At 39.6% G+C, this 21,750-nt stretch overlaps 1 protein-coding gene across 4 annotated transcripts in view; it reads right to left on the minus strand.

Moving 5' to 3' along the window:
* arhgap9 (Rho GTPase activating protein 9) overlaps nucleotides 1-21,750 on the minus strand; it is a 46,363-nt gene that overhangs the window by 10,167 nt on the left and 14,446 nt on the right. For 3 of the 4 annotated variants that reach the window (XM_022205467.2, XM_022205543.2, XM_051948366.1), the window contains 11 exons: nucleotides 21,153-21,351; nucleotides 20,617-21,008; nucleotides 12,360-12,611; nucleotides 11,066-11,155; nucleotides 6,330-6,395; nucleotides 4,204-4,350; nucleotides 3,899-3,997; nucleotides 1,531-1,592; nucleotides 1,323-1,410; nucleotides 681-776; nucleotides 84-182 (listed from right to left, as the gene is read on the minus strand). In XM_022205467.2, the coding sequence (XP_022061159.1) occupies nucleotides 84-182; nucleotides 681-776; nucleotides 1,323-1,410; nucleotides 1,531-1,592; nucleotides 3,899-3,997; nucleotides 4,204-4,350; nucleotides 6,330-6,395; nucleotides 11,066-11,155; nucleotides 12,360-12,611; nucleotides 20,617-21,008; nucleotides 21,153-21,351 (1,590 nt within the window). The remainder of the gene's footprint in view (nucleotides 1-83; nucleotides 183-680; nucleotides 777-1,322; nucleotides 1,411-1,530; nucleotides 1,593-3,898; nucleotides 3,998-4,203; nucleotides 4,351-6,329; nucleotides 6,396-11,065; nucleotides 11,156-12,359; nucleotides 12,612-20,616; nucleotides 21,009-21,152; nucleotides 21,352-21,750) is intronic. The other variant, XM_022205612.2, reaches the window with a different exon arrangement.

Genomic DNA, 21,750 nt, shown 5'->3' on the forward strand with positions numbered 1-21,750 from the left:
ATGCTGCTATTTTGAGCCAAAGGGAAACCATTTTAGCAGCTAACAGAGAAGCAATAAGTTGAAAGTACAACTGTTTGTCTCACCAGCCTTTCGATGACGTTCTGGATGGTGTTGTACCACTCTTTAATCAGAGAGTCTGTCTCCGACTGTAGCAGGAATTCATTTCCCGTCACTGTCCTCAGCTGAACCAAACACAAGTAGAAACAATATTAATACATGTTCTCAGATCTCACAATTATGGCGATCTTTCTTTATCCACACTTCTCTGTCATGTTTTAAGTTTACTCATCTGGACATCTAGAGGTTTGACACACCAGACCACAGACTTTTTCTTTGACCACATTTTTCTGAAAATCTTATTTATGCTGCTTCTTCCTCTTTTTCAAACCGGGTCAGTGAAAAGTGATCGGGTGAAAGAAGGCTTCCTACTCTCACTTCCCTCACTGATATTCTCATCTGCCAGCCCACAGTCCTCCCACTATATGAGCTCACAACAACAATTAACCTTTATATTAAATACAATATATGTGTTGTTGTAACAAATAAGAGTCATTGAAATCAGAACATTCTGAAAAAGCTGTTTAAGTTCACTGTTAATATGTAACAGAGGAATTTAAGAGGGTGTTTTAAACTATGAACTTCCTAAAGGTTCTTTTATTTGGGTCATTTCTGTTTTTCACCTTGAAGACGTTCTTCTTGCTGGACAGCTCGTTGGCCCAGTGCAGCTGAGCTCCTCTCAGATCCACACTGCTCTCAGGACGACTATTTCCTGGTTTCTGTGTACGACAAAAACAGAGAATAATACATATATAATGTCTATACTCACATCATGGGCTGAATCGACCCATTTATGTTTCTAAGAATGGTTTGATGTCATTTGTGGGGCACCACTTTTTGACCCATCATGACCGACTTTCACACACCTGCAATGGCTTTGTGAACAATGAGACGATGTGCAGACAGAATGACAGATAAACGCTTGCAACATAACAGACAGAAATATCAAAATACGTGGCCATTGTCTGGGTGTGTCATTAGACACTGTTGATTATGCACTGGACGAGACACAGCTGTCCTTAAATGTTACATCACAATGTCTGATTGTGAAATTTAAAGAATCCACCATGCAGAAAAACTGACATCCGCACTTTAAAACTATGAGTCAGAAGAGTTGATGGAGGAATTTGAAAACAAGACATTTCTTGCATTTAAAAATGTAAATACTGGTAGAAAAAAAAGTAGAAAAAACAAAACTAATTTTTTTTTTTCTTTTGAGAGAAATTACCTGGACTAAAATCATTAAACAGAGTTTTCACTCTTACCCAGCTGGAAGGTGTCTGTGATTTAGGATCCTTGAAGAAAACCAGACTGTTCCCAACTAACACCACCCAGGAAGGACTCCAATTTTTCCTGCCACCATACAAAAGCACACAAATTCTAGTTATTCACACGTGCCCTGACGTATATGAACATACACAGAAACAATACAATCAGATTAAACTTTGCCGTTTTTCATGAAAGCTGCCTCACCTCAGCTTTCTGCCACCTTCTGCTATCTTAGTCTTGTTTAAGAGGCCCGCCTTCTCCAGCTCCTAGGAACAAATTAAAAGGGGTTAAAGCACAATAAAATCTGCAGTAGTCATTGATATTTACGCCGTCTTGCTGACAGCATCGCTCACAACAGGCAGAGATTGGAGGAAAAAAAAAAAAAAGAGCGTGTATGGAGTATGTAAAGACAAGCTGAAATCTTAACAGTAAAGCACCACAGCGGGCTTTTCCTCGGAGTAATGTACTGCATCCTGAGCAAACCCATTTAACTTGACTGTTGCATCATTCAAAAAGTAGCGGGAGGGGGGCTGCTCCAAAATCTCCCACTGCGGTATGGCCCCGTTTAAGGTGCAGGAGAACAGAATTAATACCAACTATGAAGCTATAAGATTTGTGTACAGTATATGAAGGCAGCGAGGAACAAACTCAAGTAAAGTAGAAAGGAAATGACTTTAAAAGAGTAAAAGAGAAGCTAAACATATGGCCACATATATGGGTGTTTGTATTTGAGGTACTTAGAGCTGATTATTTTTATTTAAAAGATTGTCATGGTGAAGAAAATGTAAAGCACTCGCAACAAACTGAACTACTGTGTGGTTTTTCAGAAAGAATGGTCCACAGATATGATCATGGCTTTCAATTTAGGAATTTTTACAAGTATGTTGTTGAACATAACTGGGAAATTTAAGGAATCTGCAAATGAAACCAAATCTGTTGATAGGAAAAAATGTGTGGTTTTCACTACTTTCTCTCACTGCTGACTGTCCCCAAGACAGGTAAAGCTAGAAAACTCATAAAGCAACTTTAACATGGTTTTATGGTAAATTTTTTATGTCATCAATAGGAAAATGTACACTGCTTGTCCCCCAAAAAAGTCGTCACCTGAATTTAACTGAGCAAATAGGCAATAGTTTTCCATTGGATAGTTACTGCAGTGATGAATACGTTTCAGCTGCAACAACTTATTTAACCCGAGCCAATGCAGTCAGGAGCTTCTCATTTCTAAAACAACAATGATGGAAGACATATCCTGTGGTCATGGAAAGGATGCTGATCTGTCTCAGAATGGTCAGATTATTGGAATGCATCAAGCAAAGAAAACAACTAAGGAGATTTCTGAAACTACTGAAATCAGGTTAAGAACCGGCCAACACATTAATAAACCTGAAGGATAGTGGTGAACCATCATCTACGAGGAAGAAATGTGGTTGGAAGGAACTCTTAGACGATTGTAGGAAATCAACAGTAGACTCACGGCTATGTTTAATCATGAAAGTAAGAGCATTTCCACACGTACAATGCGAAGGGAACTCAAAGGATTGGGACTAAACAGCTGTATAGCTCTAAGAAAACCACTGATCAGTGAGGTTGATCAGAAAAAAGGCTTCAGGTTGCTATGGAGCATAAAGATCGGACTCTGGAGCAATGGAAGAAGGTCATGTGGTCTGATGAGTCCAGATTTACCCTGTTCTAAAGTGATGGGCGTATCAGGGTAAGAAGAGGCAGATTAAGTGATGAACTCATCATGCCTAGTGCCTACCAGCCTGTGGGGGTTAGGGTTATGATGTGGGGTTGGTCAGATTCAGCAATGTTATGTTCTCAAAGAATGAGGTCAGGTGGCTACCTGAATATACTGAATGACCAGGTCTCTCTATCAATGGAGTTTTTCTTCCCTGATGTCATGGACATGTTCCAAGATGAAAATAGCAGGATTCATGGGGCTCACACTGTGAATGAGTGGTTCAGGGATCAAGAGGCATCATTTTCACACATGGATTGGCCTCCACAGAATCTAGACCTCAGCCCGTTGAGAATCTTTGGGATGTTCTTTAGAAGACTTTGTGCAGCGGTCTGACTCTCCCATCATCAATATAAGATCTTGGTAGAAAATTAATGCATCTCTGGAGAGAAATAAATGCTGTGACTTTGCAGAAGCATATCAAAGTGATACCACAGTGAATGTGTGTTGTTCTCAAAGCTAAAGGTGGTCCAATGAAACAGCAGAGTGTGTGACTTTTTTTTTTTTTTTTTTGGACTGGCAGTGTATGTTTTTTGTGTTTGTGATTTTTTTGTATTTATTGTGCTTTAAAAACACAGACAAAATACGCATGCCTGCAAAAAAAAGGATACATTCTGGAAAATCATTGCACTAATAGCTGAATAGAATAGAATAGAATAGAATAGAATAGAACAGAATAGATAATAATGTGGCATCCCACTTTATGCGCCGAGGCGGAGCTGTCCAACTCTTGGAGGAATACTTGTCCAAAAAACAAATGAAATCACCAAAACTAGAGATCCAATTCTTCTTGGATCTCCATGTCCAAAGTAAGAGGAGGTGTTTTCTCACCGGTGTGCAGCCGTCGCTGTCTGGAGAGCTCTGAGGAGACGGAGGCTCCACGACGATGTTGGTCACATTGCAGGAGTAATCTCTGCTCTGCTGGACCAGCTGAAAAAACAGGAAGCGGGCATCATCTGCTGTGTTCAGTTGATTGCATTTGGCCACAAATGTGCACAGAGCAAATGTGATCATCAAGAGTGTTTTGTACGATAAGTCTTTGTCGAAGCCTATCTGCATTTCCTCTCCTCTCTGTGAACACGGTGCACACGGTTTATGAGCTTGTGAGCGTGTATATGTGCTCTGCAGGTGAGTACCTTGCCGTTCTCAGGCAGGATCATAGACTGGGAGTGGCTGAGTTGCTGCTTGGCATCATGCAGGGCGGCAGAGTTATGACTCTGGGCATCAGTGCTACTGAATGCCATCGTGCTCAGGGTGTCAGAGGAGACGGCACGCTGCATGCTCTTCAAGGACAAATGTTTGGGCGAGTGGTCAAAAGGTGGAAGAGAAAAACAAAGGGAAAAGGGGCGGACAGTGATTTAAATGAAATACAACATGCTTCCACTGTATTTTGTCTCTGCAGGTTGTGTGTAAACCTGTGAATACTGATGTGTTTGTTTTCCTCTAACGAAGCAAACTGCAGAGGAGTCATTTTCTTTATATCACATTTATTGTATATTTTAGCATTTAGCTGATGCTCCTGCCTTAAGCAAACAGTGCAACAGCATAATGAGCACAAACACCTCAACAGTTAAAAACACAAACAATAAAACAGCAAAGAGCAACAAAGAGGTCAGGACCCCATTTATTTATTTATTTCCTATAAAAGCTCAAGATTGAGATGAATTTGCTTTGAAGCGTGATTACAATACAAACAGTGATGCAAAGCTCATCAATTACCTCAACTTAATTGCATCATATGTTTGATCTTTCTTTTTTTTTAATAATATATGATTTCTACTGTTTGTTAAGCATATAAGTAACTTGTAAGTATTTAGACCACAAGCAGGAAATTAGTTCTCATTTCTTTTCTTCCAGCTTTTCATTCATTGCTACACCAATGATGAGGTAATCTGTTTGCCAGTGGGATCTATTTCTCTTGTATTTGCTGATATATTTTGACAAAATGAGTAAGTTTAATTTAAAAGTGCCGCTGTCAGGGCATGAAACAAATCACTAACGCGCTTGTTTAAATTCATCCTTGCTCCCATTAGTCAACAGCAAAGCTCACTGCCCCCCTATCAGGGCTTTAACAGGTTTTGTTATCTACTCTCAGTTCTCTCTCTCGCAGTGGCAGCTATCAGGAAACATTTTTACTTATCAAGTCAGGTCGGAATTTTTTTCATAAGTATTTTAAACATTTCCTCATTGGGGAAGAATAATAATGCAGCAGTAGTGCTACTTCAACATTAATGTCATCTACTTGTATGACCTGAACACTTCACACACCGGCAAATGGTGGTTTCCTGTAAAACTTCACCTGAAAGATAGACAGATATGTGCAGCTACACTTTACATGCTACATATTTATGCTTAACAACTCGCCTGCTTGCACATATACAAGTGTGCACGAGCGCATACAAATGCACAAGTTCACCCAACTTCAACTTTTTATGCAGCAACAGCCATAATTAAGTACCCTTCCCAATCCCTGTAACCTAGTTTCAACAATCAGACTAAATATCCCTTCTAATGTTTGCCATCTCTTCATGCAAGGAGGATTAGCACTAAGAGCCAAATCTGCTCCTTTGCTAAGAGGAGGCCTTTAAAAGGGCTTTAAACCAAGTGCACCCACACCCCACTGTGATGCAACATGTTGCAGTAAGAACTGCTTGGGTAACAGCCTTTCTTTTTACACCATGAGTTGCTATTTCGCCACCTTAATATGCATAAATGCTGATCTCTGAGAATCTAAAGAGCGTAGCTGGCATTACTTTAATATATTCTACAGTACTACAGTGGAGATGCAGTTTTTGCAAATCTAACGACTGGAGTTCATTGCTTTTCATGAGGAAAAGACCCTCCATCAAAAGCTCTTTAAGCGCTGACAAAACACTTAGGATTACCTTCACAATCAGGCACGCAAACAAAAATGACAAGGTGTCTACAGATTTTTTAAAGTACAGTAGGCCGTCCAAGTAATATCCATGCATCTATAGATATTTATGTGCAGGAGGTACAAGATACAGTACGCAAGCATAGCATGAAGGAGAGTTTCAGCTCATGCAGTGACAAAGTCAAGCTGGCAGACAAAGTCACCAGGTTCTCTGATGTCCCATTTTGTTAAGCAAATGCATCCTGTTGTGCAGAGAGAATATGTAAAACTGATAAATGGCGCTTTATTCTTTGACTGGTGTTTTTTTCCAAGGTGAACGTCAAGGTGAAATGCATTGGATGCCCTCTGGTCGACGAAAGAGTGCAGCAGGTAGGCCAGAGTTTTTACCTGTTTCATCTGCCAGCCACCGTCAGCATTCCTCTGGTGGCTCCCAAAGAGGAAATCAGGTGACAGCTGGAGAGGAAGAAAAGGAAGACAGGAGAGAAGGGGGCAGGAAGACAAAGGCAGGAACACACATGAACAGTTGCTTCATATATTTCATTTACCATTAAAAGACACTTCATTTTCTGCATAAATGACCTTCAAAAGACGTTAAAGAATGTGTCATTTTTGGTCCTTTTCTCTGTATTTGTGCAGCACTAAGTCTGATCCAAAGTGGCAGCAATTTAGGCAAATTTCACGCCCACATGAAAAACAGGATGCTGACAAATTTTTTCAGTTAAGAAATGAAAGGCCTGACAGTCACACCAGCACTGAAACTCGCTTCGCCAACATCCTGTCAGCTAAACATGCTCTCTGATTGACTACCACCGCACAGGAGGACACACAAGTATTACCTGAAGTTAATGACAGGCAGTTGCTGCTCAGTAAGAGTGAAACGTGTGTTGCGTAGTACACAATTGACTCAAACACAATCATTTATAGCAGTCGAACCAGGTTACACATCACACAGCTCCATATACATTCAGTCAAATCAGCTTTTAACAACGTCAGTGCCGTAGCCTCATAAAAACTAATATGAGTCAATCATATTACAGCAAGAGTCAATTGAAGCGTATTCAGCTCACTGGCAGGACATTTCCCATGTGTTGCCAAAAAAACCAACACCAATAAAGACACTGAACAACAACAACAACAACACAGCTCAGTAAACAGCACTAAGTAGGCAATAAAATGAACTCACAGCAAAGGTGCTCATTATGACTGGTCAAACAGTCGTACAATCCAGGCCAGCTTTTGTGACCGAGAGCTTGCTTTCCGTTGAGTTGACGTTCTTCTGTCGTATCATGTCAGGACACCCTTTCGTCTGACTGTAAAAATGTAAAAACCATTCATCTCTCCCTCCTGTCTCAGCTCGTGTCTACTTCCCCATTCTAGAGGGAAGCTGACTTTATCAGGCGACACAACGAGTGTCATGTACAGCGGCTCAGCCAGGAAGGTGTGTGCTCGACTGAATAATCATACCACAACCTTGCTCACATTGCCACATTAACCACTGTCCAACAGCATTTGTCTGCGAGATCTGTAGTCAGAGACAGTGGTGGAAGAAGCATTTAGATGCTTTAATACAGTAAAAGTAAATCAGATTCTTATTTTATAGTGACAGAAATGCACCAAAAGTAAAATTACTCAGTTAGTTTTATGGTACCATATTATTTTGGAGAACTGTTATTACTAATGCTAAGGAATATTTGAATGTGTTAGATGGTGCTACTTTAAATGCTGCATAATAGCTGAATCCAAAAAACTGTTCTCAGGCAGCGTGTGGGAAGAGATTTGATTTGAATGTGCTTAGGATAAAAATAAAAAGCAGCAAAGGATTATAAAGTAGAGACTGATTTTCAGTTTAATTATTGCCACAAAAACCAATAAACCGGCTGCTAGCATAAGCCAACTTAAACTGGCTCCAACTAAACTGGCACAGGTGTGAAACTACATGCGGCAACCGAGGCTATGCGGAAACAAGCAAGTAGAGAAGTTAAAGTATGCAGAGAAGTACTGATTAAATGTTAGAAACTTCTGCCAATTCATAGCGTAACAAAAGCAGTGAGCAGTGATCCCACTGAACAAACAAAATCAGAGAAAGAGCTGGAGATCCACACTTCCAGTAACTGCAACAACGCCTTCTTTTATCATATCAATAGCATTTAATAATATTCAGCTCTAAATCCATGTAAATGAAGACACATGGAACATGATGAAGCTTTTTGGACGGGTTATAAGGGTACATCAAGCAAAAAACTTTGGGAACCACCAATTTAATTGATAACAATGCCCTATATATCATTTATGTGTATTGCATAACTTGGAAATGCAAAGCAAGTGAGTGTATCCATGAAAAGAAACCGCAGCTAACGATTGTTTTCATTATTGACTAATCCTCAGATTATCTGCTCGATTGATGGATTAGTGGACAAGAAATTTTCCAAATCCCTGGATGATGTCAGCAAATATGTTGCTTTTTCTGACCAAGAGTTCACGAAGCAAAAGCAGAAAATCCTCACAAGCTGAAAATAGAAAAACTGTTGACTTTTTCTTCTGAAGAATAAACCATTAATCAATTGTCAAAATAGCTGATGATGGATTTCTGTCGATAAATCAATTGATCATCTCAGATCTATTGTCAAATATACTGAATATGGTAAGTTAAGGTATCAAGATTAGAAATATAACAATGTAGAATAAAGAATACAGCTACTGGTGATGCACTCAGAACTGCATCTGAAGGCAGCAGATCTCCAGATTAGCTCACAATCAAAATGCTTAAAGGGTAAAATAAAAATCTAAACTAGATCATTTGTTGTGCCAACAAGTAATATGGGCCACAAGTGTTTTAACACCTGGGTCATAAACCCGTGTGGCTTGCAGTATGCATTATGTATAACCACTTCAATTCCTGTTTGTTAAAACGTGTAGCACAGAATAAAAAGTGACACATATAGGTCAACAGAACGCATCTGAAACTGACTTGATGGGGGAATCACTACTTTGATCATGTGGGTATTTTTTTGATGAGCAACATTAAATTTGAAACACTGATGCAACATTGAGGCAATGCAGCCTTGAGATGCAAAATGCTTATCTCTAACAATCTGGATCAGGGAGCTGGCGCAGAGTCGCCACGTAGACGTCGTCATTGATTCGACGGACGGGTCAGTGTCACTCACTGACGGCTGCTGCATGGATTCCAAAAATCTTTACATCTGAAACAACATGTACGTGCTCGACTGAAGCGTGTAAAATTAACCTTAGAAAAAAGTTGAAGGTAATGAAAAAGAAATGAAGTGAAATAAAGTATTTACTATGACGGCATCTGCAGAGTCTGGGAGAGGCTGAAGACGGATGGGAAGTTTCAGAGAGTGGTTTAAATTTAGCAAATGTTTTGTAACGTTTTGGATTTAACACGCAGTCCTCTGCCTCCCCCTGTGTGGCCCTAATGGCTTCTGCTTATCCGCATCAGACCGAGAGGCATTAGCTTGTTATTACCTTAGACCTGTGTGCCAGAGGACGGTCAATAGATAAATAAATAAGGTACAAGAGTCTGTCAGTAAATTATGAGGCAACTAGAGAGATATAATCTTCTTTTTAATTTTTTCTCCCTCAGCATTTCTCTCTGCTTTAATCTGGAACTCTGTGCTGCTGCGAGAGATAGAAGCTGACAGCAGATTTATATGAGAGAGGTGGGCAGAGTGTGTATATATATGTGTGTGTGTGTGTGTGTCGTTGTCTCACTGCGGTTCGTCCTGTCTGTTTGTGTTTACAGACGTCAAAGCACAGCTGTTCACACTTAAAAATGTTACATAAGGACTGCTATTAATACTCTTGATCATGATTTACACCAAGGAAAGAGCAATAAGTTAAGAATATAAAAGATTCTCGACACTTCTGAAGAACCAAATGAATCACAAAAACTCACCCAACTGCTTAGACTAAATACTTGCTTGGCGAGAAATGTCATAAACATTAAGTCGTGAAGTTCTGTACCTCTGTAGAAACACCACAAGCACAGCTAGAAGTAGAAAGGACTCAAAATATATTTTCTGTGTAGCATGACAAAGAGAAAAATAAAAACAGCAGCTGAATTTCTTTGGTTACTTTTTGTATATAAACATAAAAAATCCAGAAAGAGCATGTACAACAACAAAGTGTCCACAGAGTGTTACCAAAAAAAAAAAAGGAGAACAATGATGACTCCAAGTACAACAGAGAGTTTACTATTTTCTGAATTTGTTTCCATACAAGTCTCCTATCGGCGGTGTGTAAACACAGCCTGCAATTCATCCTAGATTAGCTGAAGGGCCCCTAAATTTTTCGCATGTGACGGTAGAATGCAGCTCAGTCACTTATGGCTTCTCTTTCACTCTGAGGAGAGCAGAATTTTTGTTTTTTTGCAGAATCTGGTTGGAGCAAAACATGTCTTTTTGATACATTTTAAAATGGCACGTTGAATAAAATGATTTTGATAAAATACTGTGATTATAAGCGTAGATTTTGCTTCCTGATGGAACAGCACGTCTTGCATAGTGAGTTCAGGGGCTGACACAAGGTAGAAAACCTAGTGATCTTCTCTGTTTTCACAGTTTCTGGCACTGATAAATGTTTTTTTTGTTTCGAACCCACCAGCAGGTTTTGAGGCTTGGATGGTCAAAAAACAGGAATGTAAAAATATATATAAAATAACCAAGAAAATCAATGAAGAAATAAAACATAATGAAACATTCTTGGAAATACTGTACATCCTGTGGATGCTAAACATGCCCCAACATGAACCTCAAAGGAAATCTCCAGTCGCAGAAAGCCCTCCTTCCACCTCTCTAGTCAGTTTCTACTTTAGTTAATAGAGAAAATTAACATGCGAGTGCTTGAAACAGGCGAATGTGGGTAAAACAACAGCAGAGTCAGATCATGTGTTCTTCCAATCAATCATGCTAATGATTAATCTGTGATCTCAACATCCTCATCCTGATCTCAGCCTCTCAAATCCTCCCATATCCTGTGATCTTACGAGCACAAAGGATGTTTTAAAATCTAATGAATCTGATTCAGAAGTAGCTCTTAAGTTAAATCAGACGGAATCAGGAAAGATGAATTTTACCAGCTCTTTAGAAGAACAGTATATTTACCCTGTGCATAGTTCCATTGCCAGCATCAGAAAGCGGTAGAGACAGATGGCTGGCATCCCTGGGTAACGTCTGAGGTTGTACTTGATTGGCCTGCCAGAGAAACACACGCAGATTATGAAACAGGAAGGTCTTAAATACATCTTAGCTATTATTATTATTGCAAAGCATGGCCTCAAAAGAATCCATCGCTTCAGATAAACTAACAGCAGTCTGACAGGATCAAACAGTGAACATTCAAAGTTTTACAAAGATAATATTCGGGCATTCAGGTGTCAGTACACTGCATCGTGAGCTTCCATTTAGTTACAATAAAAACAAGAGGTGGACATTCTGCAAAGTATTTCCTGATAATTATTATCTAGGAAATATTCAGGCTAAGAAATAGCAAATAACGGTCCTAAACCCTGATGATTTCATCTTCATTTATTGTGAAAACAAATGAGACATAATGTAATAATTAGCGAGCTTCTAGTTGCTGGAGGCTGGATTTAGTTACCTTTGGACAGATCCAAGCATTTTTACTCTGTTTCACAGTGATTATGCTAAGTTAAGCAGACCAGCAGCTGACTGTAGATTTATACTTAACAGACAGATATGAGAGTGGCATTAGGCTTTTAATTCACCTCTAGACATGAAAGTGTACATTTTCTAAGTATGCCCAAGTACTTCTGTAAAGCTGCCTTGTGTGATCTGTAAAGGATCTTGGAAGAATTTTCACTTCTAGTGCTGCTTTAAGCAGAAACCAAAAGCTACTAAGCCTCAGTGTAAACAATATAGACTTGAAAATGTTTGAGTCAACTAGTCAAAGTCGAGAATCCACAGTGGAGGTTAGCATAACCTCCCTGGACCACTTTAAGTTCAATGTGACTTGATGCCAAAGTCAGAATATACTGTATAGAATATCTAATGCTCAGACATGGGTCTCCCCTCGTAAACCAGACAACAGCTGTGGAAAATCAGTCCTGTGATCAATGTGTCTCTAACCCTCTGTGTCTCAGTAAAGAGAAAAAATATCCATCCAGGCAGCTCTCCTTTAGGTCTTATGAAGTTCTTTGGCTGAAAAGGTTCCTTTTAGTGCTGATACAGTCAAACCATGTGAGCATGTAAATGAGCATTCGCTTTCATTCTACACTCTGACCCTTTTCTATCCTCTCCTTGGAGAGACGACACTTTCATCCTGCTCTGAAAAAAATGCCAACCTTTTCACATTTTTAGGCAATTTCAGTGCAAGTATAAAAATATGTGGATTCGGGAGCAGTAACTGACAGCGATCCCGCTGTGTTGGCGGCTTCACCTTGTTGGTGGTTTGACCTCGGGCCCGGCGGGGGGGTTTCCAGGACCTCTCCTTGCTAATGCTGTTGACGTAGTAGCATCGACCTGTAGCCGGGTCAGAGTACTGCTCCCACAGGTCCATGATCTGAAGAGGCTGCTGACCCGGAGCAGGGTTGGGTGGCTCCAGCTGTGACTGACGCTTCTCTGGCTGCATTTCAGTATAAAGAGGGGAGTCCTGCCAGGACAGCTGTGACAGGTAGGACTCAGTTGGGACCTTGAAGGCAGAAAGAGGTAAAGGAGGACGGAAGATGAAGAAGAGGGAGCGAAGAGGAGAAAAGTGCAAAGGAAAGAAGAGAGATTACTACTCAAAAAAGGAGTACACTCATTGGGGACTATTTTCTGCGGGGGATAAATACACATTTGGACTTTCTATGTCAGCAGCAGGACCTCTCATCTTTACACAATGGAGTCGGTGTGGATTTACTTGTATCTGAAAAGATGGTCTAAATCTAAGTAAGTTCTGCTGATGCTGAAACAACATCTATGCCAAACGTGCTGAAAAGAAGTGAATTTTACTGCAATTTCGTATCAATCTGCAAAAAATATATGCAAAAAACACTCAGAATTTTGAAAGCAGCCTCACTTTACTTTCAGTGTTCACGGCTTTTCCACAATGTTGTACATTATTTGATGTGGACGCAGTGTGTAAACAAAAATAACAGCATAGGTAAGGAGCCATAAGATTGGAGCATCTTGAACAAAGCCAGTCGTCTCAGAATGTAAGGAGACAGAAACCTCATAGAAGCCACAAAGAGAAACAAATAAATCTGACTCCCTCTTCCTATTAAATAATTTGTCAGACTTTGGATTAAGACGGAGCTTATCGAAATGCGTGTGCTCACCCAGATAGAGAGTACTACAGCAACAGCTACAAGAGAAGGAGATCTATAAATCCAGTGAAATTAACTGGAGGATGTACATGGAAGATCAGCATCCCACGGGATACAGCCGAGACATCATTCACTAACTGACTAGCTGGTTGATCCTGTTACATAATGCAGCGTTTCAGATAAATGACTGAGGGAGCACGGTGTGTACGGACGCCTGTGCGTTTGCATGTGTGTGAGGCACATGCACAAAGGGACGTGATGGCAGTTTACTCCAGGGGCAGCACTGGGCCTCACCTGAAGATTACCGTCCCACTGCTTCCTTCTGTTTACCTCAGCAGTTAAATCACGTCTTTCCCGACAGGGTCAATCGTGGCCACGTCTGATTAAAAATGCACAACAAAAAGCACTCTGACGCCATTTTAAAACTGAAAGAATCTTCAACTGCAACTAAATCACAGACTGATTTGTAGAGCATGTAATATTGATTATGATTGATTAACACCATAAAACTGATAAGGAAGTTAGTAAAAATGTGCATACAGAGAAAACCCTTTAATTTATTTAGCAAACTAACGGAACTTCCAAACATGAAACTACTGGTGTCTTTAAAGCGTACAGCATAGGGATGCTGCTGTTTTGTGTGAATGTGTCTTTGCATGCATCCCAAAAACACTTGTTCACCAACACACATTTTGCAGTGTGTATTTTGGCTGAATTATGAATGAGATTTTGTGTCAAAATGGACATTTTACCTTAAAATAGATGCGTGACTGATGTTGTTGTGTGGCTCAGCAGAGTGACACTAAAATAGAATGAAGCTCATCTATGCTATGAATTACCTCGATGTTTCCTGCATTAACAAGCACATTCTTTTTTCTTTTTTACTCTATTAAAGACAAAAATGTCTTTATTTTTTTTGTTTCCGTCATTTCTTGTTCTACCTCTTCTTCAGGTTTGACAGTGTCGCCTTCCTTCGAGCTGTGACTGGGTAATTATTCACAGTGAGTTGCTTTCTCATAGTAGTGCTACCACGAAATGACCTAAGCAACTTTATCTGTAGATGGAAGATATGAGAACTGGTCTCTGCTGCACTGTTCTTGATCAGAGGTGTCAAACTCATTTCAGTTCAGTGGCCACATTCAGCCCAGTTTTATCTCCAGTGGGCCAAATCAGTAAAATCAGAGCATAACAACATATAAACACCGCCAATTCAAATTTTTCCTTTGTTATTGAGCAAAAAGTACATTCTGAAAATGTTCACATTTAATGAACTCTTTTTACAAAGCAGTATGAACAACCTGAATATTAATTCAATTTCAACAACATTATGTCTCAGTTTATCATTTGTGTATTACAACTTCCAGATCAGTTTATCTCCAAAAAGGCACAAAACTTTTAGTCTCAGATATCTGCAACTGAATGATTTTGTATTTTACTTTATGATCGAAACAACAACAATCTGACAAAAAAGCTGTGAAACAAGGCAAAATATTATAATGATGAGACACAAAATGACAAATGAGACAAAACAAAAGAGACAAAAATTAGACAGAAAAGTTACAAAGTGACAAAAATGGTAAAAAAAAAATTAGACGAATAATTGACAAAAATATGACAAAAACACAAGCAAGACAAAAAGGAAAGACAAAATGACAAAAAAAGAAAAAAAATGACCAAAACATGAGGCAAACTATAAAAAACAACAACAACAAGACAAAATATTTCAATTTTTTTTTTTTTTACTTTATGATCAAAACAATTTGTCATGGTCTAGAAATCCCGCAGGCTGGATTAGACCGTTTGGTGTGCTGGTTTTGGCCCACAGGCCGCATGTTTGACACTTCTGTTCTAGATAAACTACAACATCGTGTCCGGTCCAACAACTAACTAATGTAAAGTTTGGATTGGAATGTTTCATCCCAGTAGTTGGGAAATATAGAATAGGAAAAAAAGGAAATCGTTGCTGCGGTAAACGTGTTACTGTCAGATGTGAGAATTTCATCTATTTTTAATCACAAATGTTTTGCATGAAAGGTTCAGTTTGTGTGGGAGCAGGAGTCTAGACAGCAGATGTTACATGTGTGCGTGTGTGCGTGTGTGTGTGTGTGTGTGTGTGTGTGTTTTGTGTTTCCTCATTCTCAGAAATTCATTTTCTGTGGCAGGTTGAATTTGACTGAGAACGCAATAGATGCAACAGCAGCAAACTAACAACACTTTGTTGAAGGTGATTATCTGTGCTGCTTCTTCTGGTGTGAAGCATGCTATGAAATCAATCTGATAATTTGGAAGTTTGTGGGAGGCTCTTTCTGTTTCAGCATGAGAAGTGAAATCCATAAAAACGCTTAGTGCAGAGGAAATAAATGATCTATTCCAGGGTCTAATTTTAACAGCATGCGTCACTTTTATGATAAATTTGAGTGAGGCAGGTCTTCCTGTCAGTGCAAATCCCCATAGCCTGATTCCAAAATTTTGTGTGAAGCCTGCACAGAGAAGAGGAAGCTGTGCTGACGGCATGTCAGTGTCGATGGCTTCCTTATGAGTTCAGTACTTGATGATAAGAGGCAAAAATGCCATGAAATTATTTTAAATTCTTATCCTGAAACGAGCCAAATTGCTAAAAACTCACCTCTAACCATCAAATTTACATAATTAGAAGGTGTTTACATGAAAAAATAATGCCTTCATGCATAAAAATGGCACAGTAATTGCAGATCTATGAATTTGAAAATTGGTTCCCATCTCTATCTCCACCCACCTCTCCACCGCTGCTCACCTTCAACTCTGCTCAAACACGTTAAAACTGCTCCACTCTTGTAATATTGTGGTAATTTAGTCACACATGTTCAATCTGGAAACTGAATCTGAAGAAAAATAATGATACACAAAGCTCCACTCTGCAAGTTGACAGCATGGGTACCTTAGGTTTGTTGATGTCGGTAGTCTACACGACAGTTTCAAGACAGAGGTGCTCTGATTTGGCTCATGATATGTACTCTAACATATTAAAAAAACCCAGCATATAGACACGTCATCAAGAATAACAACTTCATTTTCATTGGAGAAGTCCCAATCAGTCATTTTCATGTTTAGCCGTCCTGTTGTCCTCATTTATGGGCACCAAAAAATATTGCTTCCTTGTCTGAAAAAAAATCCAAAAAAATCCCCAAATTTCTGAAAATTTTCAAAACTTTCAGAAAGAAAATTCCAATAATTCCTTAAAAGCTTCCCTTGAAAGTTTAATTTAAAAAAAAAACAAATTTGGCAAGAAAATTCTTGTAAATATTTTCAAAAAATGAGCAAAAATCTTTCAAAAAAAATATCTAAAGTGATTGCATATACATCAGTAAAATTGCTAATATTTTCTTTAAGAATTAAAGAAATATTTTCTTAGCAAACATTTTTAACATTTCTTTTTTCCCACCAAAAAACGTTCAAAGATGTCCCAAAAATGTTGAAAATGTGGACATCAGACGTTTCACTGTGAAAATATGTATTTTTTTTTCCACATTTTCAAACTTTATAACGGGTCAGTTTTGACCCAGAGGACAACACGAGGGTTAAATTCAAATTAATTTTACTTCCTGAAGGACTAACATTAAACGTATTTGAAATTCATCATCAGTGAGGCTGCATTTACAGAAAACGCTGGCACACATATGTGGCCGGAGACTGTTTTCTGGTTGAAAAACAGGGAGTTATGGCCGGAATGTGGCTGTGATAATCCTGCTTACTGGTATTAAAGGCTCGGATGAGGAGGGTCCTCAGAGAGCAAGAGGGACAGACACAGAAAGAGACAGATGGGGAGGAAGAGACGCAAGAGATGGAAAAAGAGCACTGTCATTTCCAATGAGATAGCATCTGTCCAAAGCCGGAAGTCGCTTGCCCACGCACAGTTCAGTAGAAGCAAAGTGTATTTGGGGAGACAGCTCGGATACTCGACTGTGGGAGTTTCCCTCAGCTGACAGAAGGATAACCTTGAGTATTCCTCTCCTCAGCAACGCCTTGTGTAATCCCCTCTGATGTAATACAGGGAAGCTCTGGCGTCACCACAATGCTAACTTGATTGCTGCTCTCAGAGGATTATTAAGGTCAAGCACCAGCGTAAATCAAATACAGGTTCATCTCGCGGGATTCAAACAAGACCCACTAGGCTTTTTATAGTAATGTGATATTCCTGTTGTTCTTTTGCTCTTCCTGAAAATATTGTTTCATTATATTGGAATGTAAGTAAAAAAATTAAAAAATGTAGCAAAGAAATGTTTAGTTTAAAACGGCAGTACAGAATTCTGTAATTTTCTTGAACAACATTGGCAAAGATTTACATCTACCATTTATGTATTTGCTTTTATTAAAGTTTTGTATTTGGTTTATTGCAGTTTGCCCAGCGTAGTCAAGTGTTAATAAAAACACCAGCTGGACTATTATAGTTTGGGAGTTATGACCTGCAAATCCATGATTTTAGAGATTTTGCCAATGAGAGAAAGTCAAAATGAATGTAATCCCAGTCTTCTTCAATATCCGCTACATGCATGAATTTTTCTGTTCCATAATTTTCCTTCACTGTTCTCTATACTAATTATCTATTACACTTACTAAAAACCTATCAGACAAACACTGACTGCCTTCAAACCCTGACTACTGTTAACAGTAGCAGGTTTGTTTTTGTGAACAGTGTAGAGCATGTACATCTAAAAACTGCTGTATGTGTGTTTTGTTGCCTTGACCTTTTCTTTTGAAAGCTTATGCAAACCAATTTTTGACAATCTGTCAGAAACGTTAAGTTTAACTCAGTGTTTGCCTCATCGCAGGAGAAATACAAAACCTAAATCATAGAATATAGTTCAAATAAAACACTTTCTAACTTTACTGGAACAACCAACTATTGTAAATATTAATAATAATAATAATAATATGTTCAATTTATATAGCGCCTTTCACAAATCCAAGGTCGCTTTACATAAACTGATTCCATCTAACTGAGACATGGAGGTATGAATGGATGAGTATCCAATGATACTGGGATTATCAATGCAGTATGAACACATCCTCAGTTCAATTTGTCTAAAACAAAAGCCACAAGTTTTTGTTAACCTGGCTACAGTAGTGAGAAGCAACTATGTGCTCCTCTAACACTGTACTTTAGTAAACTTGTGGAACATTTTTATTTTTATTCTACTCCATTCTTCTACTCTGCTACATTTCAGAAGGCAATACTGTCCTCCGCTGCATTTACACATTTGGCTCCCGCATTTAGTAGTCACATTTTCGATTAAGATTACGCAAAAAAAGTACCAGCATAAAATACATTCATTATTTAGGATTAAAACCAGCAGTTCCCATCCCATTTGAGGCCCCCTAAAAAACAGTGTCTGGTTAAAGCCTCTTATGATGCTGCAGATGACTTTATCAGTTTCTCCAAGACAGTTGTTACTCAAAGCCATTTTATTGGCTTTTATTATGTAACTAGCTGACGTCTGATGATCAAATATATCAGAAAACATGCAAACAATGATTAAAGATTTGTCAAATCAAAATGTGCTTTTCCCTCAATGTTGGTTGGGAACCACAGGACTGAACTGACTGTAGAGAGTATAACATTAAAACTACTTTAGCATCAGTCCAAAATACTATCACTGATGAATCAGTATTCAAAATCTAACCATTTAATATCACAATCAACACTCTGGATGCCCATTTCACATCAGAAAAAGTACTTTTTCTTTAGGTGCTTGAAATATATTTTTCTGACAATACGTTTGTGTTTTTTTAAGAAGGATTCTGAATGTGTCACTTTTACTCACCATAAAAGACGGCGAGTTAATATCCTACATTAGATTTAAGAAACACATTTTACAACAGGAAAAACATGTGAAATGCAAGCCTCCGTGCTTCATTCAGATTTATTGCTCAGATTAGATAGTTTTTTCATTTGGCTGTTCACATTATCTCTAGAGGCTGCACGGTGCCTTGGTGGTTAGCATTGTCACCTTGAAGAAGATCAAGAAGGTCTAGAAGATCCCCGTTTCACGTCCCTGCCATGCTAGAATCTTTCTGCATGGAGTTTGCATGTTCTCCCTGTGCATGTGTGGGTTTTCTCCAGGTACTCCGGCTTCCTCCCACGGTCCAAAAACAAGCTGAGGTTAACTGATAACTCTAAATTGTCCGTAGGTGTGAATGTGAGTGTGACGGTTTGTCTCTATATTGTGATGGACTGGCGACCGAAGTCGTCCGGGATACGCTCCAGCAACTCGTGACCCTAATGAGGATTAAGCGGTGTAAAGATAATGGATGGATGGACATTATCTTTACTACATCATAGTAAAGATAATGTCACTGCAACGGGTCATAGTTTTAATGACCCATTGCAGTGATTTCCACTGAGGATCGACAGAAAATTTGAAATTAACTGTTTTGATTGTCTAGAAATTATTTGAAATTTATAGTTTTTATGCTTTTGATGGTTTCTGGCAGTCCTGACCTGACCCACATGTGCAAAAGAACAACAACAAAGACATCACATACTGAGGTACAGAGGTAAACATGGAGGCCACTGAAGTCAGTGTTTACAGCCTCATTTTTAAGCTGACGTGCAGCAGAAGCCAGTGAATTTCTGTGCAAACGAAGATGAGGATAAGGAAAAGGAGAGCCAAATTTGGAATTATAGCTGTTTTTTGAGGCTGTCACTTCTGTATGGAGGTGTGTGAATGTGTGGTAAGAGCCAGGAGAGGTGGGACTGTGATGTGAATGGATTAACTGAAGCAGATTTCATTCACAATTTCAGGATGTTGAGGTTTACATTTAACTGCAATTTTCAGAACCTCTCACAGCAAGACAGTCAGTTCAGGTGACACATCTGCCAGAGAACGCACGGAGGATTGTCTTGTATTGACTGGAAACAGGGTTGGAGACTGTCTAACCTCTTTGTCTAATCGGAAAAGTCGTAGATTCGCCAAATGTCTCTCATCAGTGCAAAACTGTGATGAATGTAGATCTAGAGTGACGTGAACGTTGCATGAATTCTGGCATAATTTAGCATGCTGAGACTGTATTGAAAGAAAAATCTGACCTGTATTTTATTTAATAAATGGATAAGGAATAAATCAGAAATCAAGAGATCAGATTTCATGTGATTTGAGCGAGAAAGAAAAAAAAAAGTCAGATTTTGGCTGCACTCTGACTGCAGATGAAAGAGGAAGCATCCTACAACTCTCCAAAGAACTGCAATGAAGCAGAAATCACCCCAAACTCCACAGAAAAAACACTCAGGGAAATCACAATGGCAAGATACACAAATACTCTACCTCCCCTTCACTCTTTTTTGTGTTTTTTTCTGTGTGAACCAGATGCTTAGGTAGCATCTGTGCGAGTTTCATATTTTGCTCTACGTACCTGCAGATGATTCTTCTTGCCTGAAGCTCCCACCATGTCCCACTGGCTGCACGACTTCTTCGGGATCTTGTAATTGACGCTGCTGAAGCCGCCGCCCACCTCATCGTACGGATTCTCCATCGTGTTCTCAGGCAGGTTGCTGGAGCTCTGGCTCCGAGTGATCATGGGGACCACCCTGGGGTTGGATGGCGCTGTTTGAGCCGTGGAGGCTGCAGAGGACCCAGGGACCATGAGGTGGCCTGACCGGGAGGTGGACGAGTTGGGGGCAAAGTTGAATCCAGAGAGGGGCAGGGTGGGGAAGCGGCCTCCACCCATGCTGGCGGCGTTCTCCATCCCCTGGAAGGCACTGCTGGAGTTGAGGTTTTCCATGGAGCGATAGATGGGCTTGTTCACTACAGGAGGAAGACAAAAGAAATCTCAGCTCAGTTCTGAACTTCTTTAGCTGTGAGTTTACAGCTCTACTTTCACTGTAACTGCAACCAGAAAGCCACAGGATTTCTTCTCCCTGTACCCAGACTGTCTGTCTTGCACTTTACCTTGGCGCTGCTCATTATAGGTCATGCCTGTCGGGTTGGGAGAGAGTGACACTCGAGGCAACGTCCTGAAGTTGGAGTTCAGCGAGGCAGACATGACCAGGCGCTGTGGCGAGGGCAGCGGGGCAATAGGTACCTCCGTCACATATGTGGCAGGAACATACAATGGCTTTGTTTTACTGGCAGCCCCAATCCTCCGCACCTGTCAAAGAACAAACAGGTTCCCAAATGCTTTTGCTATTTTCTCCCACATGAATCCACTTAGTGCAACCAAGCGGCAACAAACCCAGCTGAGGGCTGAAGCCAGTGTGGAAATATCAGTTCCTGTGACTTCCAGCAGATGCAATGAGAAAACACACAACCGCTCTTCTGAAAAACTTTCACCACAAGAGTTTATGGCAGCTGATGTCCATTTTTGTGATGCATTTCTTGGGGTAGTTTGACACAATATACTCTGAGAAAACAGAAATCTGTCAACCAACATGGTGCCATTGAAAGGTTTATACCTAATTATAAAATATATCTCATCTCTCATGTCTATTTTATGCTACAACACGGCGTGACACAAATTACTCACCAGGACTACCCAAAAAAGTACAGG

This window comes from Acanthochromis polyacanthus, chromosome 5, assembly GCF_021347895.1.
Source record: "Acanthochromis polyacanthus isolate Apoly-LR-REF ecotype Palm Island chromosome 5, KAUST_Apoly_ChrSc, whole genome shotgun sequence".
NCBI classification, from domain to species: domain Eukaryota; kingdom Metazoa; phylum Chordata; class Actinopteri; family Pomacentridae; genus Acanthochromis; species Acanthochromis polyacanthus.